Source organism: Nanorana parkeri, unplaced genomic scaffold (genome assembly GCF_000935625.1).
Source record: "Nanorana parkeri isolate BGI_ZX_2015 unplaced genomic scaffold, ASM93562v1 scaffold1875, whole genome shotgun sequence".
Taxonomy (NCBI): Eukaryota; Metazoa; Chordata; class Amphibia; order Anura; family Dicroglossidae; genus Nanorana; species Nanorana parkeri.
In genome coordinates, this window is record NW_017308143.1 from 107723 (window position 1) to 115314 (window position 7592).

The window sequence follows — 7592 nt, forward strand, 5'->3', positions numbered from 1 at the left end:
CCCATTTTGGTTCCTTGATTCTGGCTTCAGCCTTTACAAAATAAACAAGTGGTATGTGTTTTGCAGTGATTACTGTTTTTGCTTTGATTTTTTGTCCCTCCCTTAAAATTATGGCTTGCTATGTCCCATCAGTATGCTGACATGAGGTGAGCCAGGAATACAGAAAATTGCTATCATACTAACATGCACCAGTGTCCCTATTTTAATGAACAGGACTGAGTGGCTGTGTCCTCCTTCAGCTTCCTGACTGGCTGTCAGTCAGCAGAATCCTTCATAGGAGGTACCCCATTCAATAATACAGGGTCTCATGTCCCTCTCCACCTGTACCCTTTGTTTTATTGCAATGCCTCTAACTCCTCATTACTCCGTTGACTTGCAGACATGTCAGACAGTGCTGCCGCTAATGACACTGCCCAACCACATAGGTAAGAGCACAGTAAGTCCTTTTTTAAGAGACAGTGTTGCATGGAACTGATCCCAATCTTATGATTGCTTGCAGCCCTCCTCACGAAGATCGGACACATCATCTCGTGACCCGCTCCCCATCATCATGGCTCCAGGAGGAGTAGTAGCTCCAGGCACGGAGCTCCCCGTGCATCTGGGAGTTCCCTTCACACTCGCGATCGCCCGGCTGAAAACACTTGTTGGGTGTGCGGCAACCCAGTCCTCCCAGACAAACTGGTATGCCAGCAATGCATCGGAGAGCCCACACAACCACAGGCATCCAACCAAGACTTCATGAAACAATCAATGCAGGAATGCATGAAGGAGTTTACACACTAGAAAACCTCACAAGGCCCATCTACCTCATCCCAAGCCTGCAGTGGCGACTTGGAATCATCCGATCAATCAGACGCTGCAGGGCCTTCTTGCCCGGTGGGATTTGGTTTCAGCCTCACCGAACTCTTCATAGCCTCCATTAAAGAGGCCATTGAGTGGGAGGACCCCATAGAAGCACCAGCTAAAATACAAAAGTATTTCCCACACCTGAAACACGAATCAGGGACCTTCCCCTTTATGGAGGAAATTCACAACATTATCCAGGAAGAATGGAGAAAGGTTGAGAAAAAACCCTGCCTTAATAACAGGTTCTATAAGCTTTATCCCCTGAAAGATGAGGACGTGAACAACCTATCCACACCTCCTGTGGTCGACACTGCAATAAGGAGATTAGCTCACTACGTTACCCTTCCGATGGAAGGCATTATATCCTTTAAATATACACTGGATCTGAAGGCAAACTTGGACCTAATTTCTCTCACCTCAGTCTCCAGAGCCATTTAAGTATGGACTCGGCCTTACAGGACCTCAAGATTGCCAGCAACTTCATTAGTGAGGCAGCCATTGACATTGTGAGATGCTCTGCTAGGGCCATGCTGGCTAACGTCACGGAGTGAACTTTGGCTAAAGCCGTGTCAGGGTACTGGGGGTACTACCACTCCTTGGGGTTGCCATGTGCGGCGGAGGGCACATGTTCTCCTTCCTGGCAGGACCCCTGGACCACCATTATTAGTGTCAGGTGTGATCCTTGCTGGGGGAGGTTCCCAGCACACACACCCTGCCTTTCTCTTGCCATTGGCTCCTGGATGGAGAAGCTTCCTGGTTGCCTCGGCAGCCAGGGGGTGGTCTTAGTTCCCCACTGGGTATAAAAGCCCAGTCAGAGCCCTGGCTCATTGCTGAGTTATTCTATCCCTGTGGTGTGATCTCCCAGCGCCTTGAACAGTCTCACTTCCTGACTCTTTGCTTGGACTCCCTATTACCGACCCTTTGGCCTGCCCTTCCGTTCCTGAACCTAGCTGCCTCGACCCGGATTGGACCTGACTACTCTTCTTGGATTTCCCCTGTATACCTCGATCTCAGACTTTGTCTTGGCGCCCCTGCCAGGGGGTTCCACTCATGGCCCAGCCATTCTCCCCTGACAAGCCGTAGTCAGCAAATTATTTGTGGAAGTCCAACTGGTGCCACATTCCCTATGGCGGCTCCAATCTATTCGGCAATATCAAAAGGTGACAGGCGGCAAATCAGGACTCACCCCACAAGATTGGAATCTCTGGCGGCACATCTTCCTATCAACTAGGAAACCAATGTCAGATTCACAGCGTGATGCTCGTGAGCCGGGAGGGAATACTGTAGAGGCTCTCTCCTACGAATTGCCAAACAGGGCAAACCTCCCTCCAACACGGGAGCCAAAAAATCATTTTGATGGTGTGTCACCCCCTCCTGTTCAAGTGGGGGCCCGCCTTTGCCACTTCTCCGACTGGTGGGATCAAATTGGGGATCCATGGCTATCCAACACCATCAGACATGGGCACCAATCATCCTTTCACTCCCGCCCCCAAGAGATTAGTTTGTCCAAACTTGATTGTAATCGCCCAGCAGGAAGAAGAAGATCTTCCTTCAATACATAATCACCCTGATTCGGAAGGGTGCCGTTTTCTTGGTGCCTCCAGGAGAGAGACATTCAGGTTTCTACTCTCCCCTCTTCTTAGTCATGAAGAAAACAACATATAAACATAAATGTCTGTGATGGTTTCTCACTGCAGTTCGATGAGTGCACGGACATTAGTGACACGGCACAATTGTGCATTTTTATCAGAATGGTATTTAAAGATATGACAACAAGAGAGGAACTGCTAACCCTTTTGGCTTGAATGAAAGAACATGCTCGTGGTGAGGAAATTTTTCTGTCATTTAAAGAGTTTCTCGAAAAAACACAGTTACCATTGTCTAAATTGGTGTCAATTACCACTGAAGGTGCACCTGCGATGATCGGACGTACAAATCGATTCATTGCCAAATGCAAGGAAGGAGACACCTTTCCAGACTTCCTTAATTATCATTGTATTATACACTAGCAAGTACTATGTGCAAAAATGCTGAACATGAAAGATGTCATGGATGTGACCGTGAACATTATCTGCTCAATTCGTGCACGGCCCCTTCAGAGACGACTGTTTTGTGCCTACTTGGAGGAAGCTGAATGCAATCATACAGATCTCCTGCTGCATACAGATGTCAGATGGCTGAGGAGGGGAAAATGTTTGCAAATATTTTGTGATCTGCTGCCTGCAAATATTTTGTGATCTGCTGCCTGCAAATAAAAGAGTTTATTCTGTCTACAAAAAATGTAGAATACAAAAAAAACTGGAGGATGAACAATGGCTTTTAGATTTGGCTTTTTTGACTGGCCTGACAAACATGCGGAATGAGCTAGATTTAGAGCTGCAAGGTAAAGAGAAGACAGTGGTCAACATGATCAGCTCAGTTAATGTAAAACATGGCATACATTCGAGGCCCATTTTCATGGGAATGTGGGGACTATAATTTGTATTTTTTTGGTGTGTTTTTCCCAGTTTTATATATTTCAGTTACTGTCCCTTTAAGAAAATGTAACTGTCATATTATCGGCGGGAAAACATCGCCACGAGGATTTCTGGAAGTTTCCACAGCCACCCTATATAAGGAGGTGCTCCTAGGAATAATCATCAGTTGGAATCCTGATCTTCAAGCTCCCCCCCTTCCCTAGTCACAGTATTTTATGTGGTTTGTCACCTCATACGAGGGGGACTATTCCCTTGAGTGATATATTGCTTGAGTTTCAATAACTGGGCAATATGGTTGGTTTTAACATTTACGTTTAAGACGGGTTTTTAGACCCCAAAAACGTGCCCAAAATCGGGGGTCGTCTTATACGCCGGGTATACTGTATGTAGCTTCGTCTACATACAGTATACCGCGCTGAGCCAATGACGGCAGGCTTTGTATTAATGAATACAAAGCCTGTATTAATGAATGCAAAGCCTGCCGTGATTGGCTCAGCACTGAGCCAATGACGGCAGGCTTTGTATTAATGAATACAAAGCCTGTATTAATGAATGCAAAGCCTGCCGTGATTGGTTCAGTGCAGTATACTGTATGTAGCTGAAGGACGGAAGATGGAGGACGCTGCGGGGATCGTGGACAAGGTAAGAGACTGTAATCCCGAGTGTGGCTCGGGGGGGGTTACCGCTTATGGTACTGAAAATTAACCCCGGGCCACACTCGGGAACACCGCCATGGAGGTTAGTGGGCGCATTTCAACATTATTTTGGGCTATACTTGTCTTATACGACGAGTATAGCCCAAAACCTATATTTTAACACATAAAGTAGGGGGCCGTCTTATACGCCGAATCGTCTTATACACCGGCAAATACGGTAGTTAAGTATTCAGACCCTTTGCAGTGGTCTCAGTAACACATTTAATGTGCTTGTTTATTAAATAAAGGATACCGCGTACATCACTTTCCGTGATTGGCTCAGCGGGTATACTGTATGTAGCCGAAGCTACCATACATACAGTATCACCGCACATCCAGCGGGGCAAACAAGTCAAACTGTGAAGATCCTTCTTGGGGTGGCCAGATACAAGTCTATCAGGGTTCAGTGTGCAGCATTGCAGAGGATTCTAGCTGAAGTCATCAGTGCACAATATATGACTCTGGTATTACCGCACATCCAGCGGGCTGACAGATTAGTGGGTGTAGTTAAACAAAATGTCCCATGTTGATGTTTTTAAATGGTGTTGCCTCAGAAGGGGGGTAGTCTTAAGGTGCCCATACACTGCACAATTCTCGTAGGAGAAGCGCGGGAAATCCAGCGATCGTACGATAAACGTGCACTGTATGGAAGGCGTGCAACCGTTTCTACTGTACGGTCACGCGACTTTTGTATTTCAAGCATGTTGAAAAACCAGCCGAGAATCATACGATTTCCTGGTGGTTTTTAGCATGATCGAGAGATAACTGCCGAACGGGCCGGTGTGCGCATGCACACACTGCCCTTCAGCATTGCAGTCATCGAAAGCCCCATTAGGGGGGCAGGCTTGCGATGATCGCAGGTACGATCTGCCTGTCCAAGATGGGCAGATCGTACGTATTTTTAAACTACTTTACAACCCTCGCAAGACTAAGGTCTTGCGAGGGTTGTAAAGTGTATGGCCACCTTTAAAGTGACAATACACAATTCTGCCTATCTAGATGCAGAGCCAGCTGTACCCGTCCCCTCCCCCGTCCATTACTCCAGTCAGCGGTGGAGGATCGGAGCGGGGATGGGGAAAATGCCTGCATTCACGGCTGACTGACATCCACAGCTCTCTGCAGGGAGATGAACAGGAAGTGAGGGAGCGCCGGTATGTGAGGTGAGTGATTTTCACTTACTTCATAGTTCTCCTTTAATGTCCAGTAGCACAGGTCACACTATAAAAAAAAAAACTATTTTTTAAATTTTAAATACATGCAAAACGTTTTAAAAAAGTTATTGTTGATTGATTAGAAGATTTCTAAAAAAAAATGTTCTAGTGTATAAGGAATGCACAGGAGCTGAAATTGAGGAGGTAATGATACTCTCTCTGACATTCTCGTTAACAGATGACGGATCAAAAGAATCAGACTCTGGTGGTTGAAGTTGCGATTGTTGTCTCATCGCCTACAGAATTCCACTTTTCCTTTTCTTGCTCCTCACCTACACATTCACCTGCATCGAGAGCCTCCTGATTATCTTTTTGGTTAATAAAAGTCCTCACCTCAATTCCCCCATGTACTTCCTCATCAGCAATGTGTTTTTCTGTCAATTGGTCTATACTACGAATCTGGTTCCATTGATGCTGCGTGACATACTATTAGGAAGAGGGGTCATCTCCTATGTGGGTTGCATTGTCCAGATAAACATATTGGGAGGCATGTCGGATATGGAGTCGTTCCTGTTTGTGGTCATGTCATACGACAGATATTTGGCGATTTGTCAGCTTCTGAGATATTCTGCTCTCATGAATACTAGACTGTGTCTGTATTTAGTGATCGTGTTCTGGTTCGTTACCTTGGCGATTGTGACGACTATGTCTTATTTCTTAATGAACATGGGATTTTGTGGCCCTGTTAGGATCGACCACTTCCATTGTGACTTAACCTCCCTTATAAGTCTTGCATGCTCAGACATAACATCTTTTATATCTCTGACCTTAGTCATCAGCAATGTACTAAGTGTGTCACCTCTTGTAGCTGCTTTCGTATCATACACCTTCATCATCATCTCCATCCTCAAGATAAAGACCTCCACAGGAAGGAAGAAAGCTTTCTCCACCTGCAGCTCACACCTGGTGGTCTTAGGTGTACACTGTGCCATTGTTTTTGCTCTATACGTGGTGCCGAGGAACAAAACCTATTTCCAAGTCTATAAAGGGATGTCCTTTTCCTACTTTGCAGTGACCCCGCTGATAAACGCCATCATTTACACTGTCAGGAATCAGGATTTCCATAAAGCATTAAAGGCCACAATCAATTAAATGAAACAATATGTTTACTAAGAATAGTCACTGTTCTCTATCAGGGCAGCATGGTGGTGTAGTGGCTGGCACTTCTGCCTTGCAGCACTGGGGGGACCACAGTTCAAATCTTTGCCAGGAAACTATCTGAATGGAGTTTGCATGTTCTCCCTCTGCTTGCACATGTTTCCTCCAACTATTAAAGGTGCCCATACACCTGCCGATCATTGTACCATAATCGTCGGCAATCCCCGCCATCGTACGATAACCGGCAGGTGTGACCGCATTTACTGAACGGCCGCGCAACTTTTGTCTTCCTAGCACACTGGAGAACCCGACAAACATCGTACGATTTTCAGCGGGTTGGTAGCGTGCTCGGAAGATGAAAGCCGCACGGGCCGGTGTGCGCAAGTGCACACTGCCCGCTCAGCATTGCAATCATCGGCAAACCCCTCCCGTCATACTTGATCGCAAGTACGATCTTCCTGTCCAAGATGGGCAGGTTGTACAACATTTGAATGACCTTACACCCATCGCACAACGAAAGTCGCACAATGGTTGTAAGGTGTATGACCAGCTTAACAGTCTCCTTTCACATGGCAAAGACATGCTGGAAGGTAAATTGGCCATCCATGTATGTATGCATGTGAGATGGAGGCTTTATACTGTAAACTCATGGAGGGCAGGGGTTGATGTGAATGTGCAGCATGTAAATTGTTGGTGCTTTATACATAGCTATAATGCATAAATTACCTTATATGATAGTGTTTTATAAACAAAGTAAATGAGAACATGATATTACAATTTAACAACACAGACTTGTATATGCTAAAATGTTTTAAGGGCCCGTTCACACCTGCTGCTTTGGGAATATTTTTTTCCAGCACAGCCCCAATGCAAAACAAGACAATTTGCCTTGTCACAGATGGGCATAGTCCCCGCCACTGTGTTGTCTGGTGTCAGGGCAATAGCTAACATGAGGCTGGCTTCACTCCCTCGCCCCTGTTGTCATGCCAAGCACAAGGTACCATGGCAACAGGGTACCAGGCGGCCAACACAGCTGCAGCTCAGCAGGGAGAAGAGGGACGGCACAGGCTCCAGCTTCTCTCCCCCACCTGTATGGGCAGAGGCAGCAGGGAGCCGATGAGAAATGGAGCAGTGTAGCCGGTGGGGCAGATGAGGGAGCTGTGAGGAGAGAGAGAGAGCCGCTCGGCCAGGATCTGACAGCCTGCAGCTCTCTCCGCACAGCTCAACCATCCTAAAGTGACAGCACACTCCTCCTCCCCCACCAG

The 7592-nt window shown here is 46.6% G+C and overlaps 1 protein-coding gene across 1 annotated transcript; it reads left to right on the top strand.

Annotated features, from left to right (window-relative positions):
* The first annotated feature begins 5718 nt into the window (after positions 1–5718).
* On the top strand, positions 5719–6321 carry LOC108799994 (olfactory receptor 24-like). The gene has a single exon (XM_018571946.1). It carries the CDS (start codon positions 5719–5721, stop codon positions 6319–6321), a length of 603 nt encoding a protein of 200 aa, XP_018427448.1.
* Positions 6322–7592: the final 1271 nt, after the last annotated feature.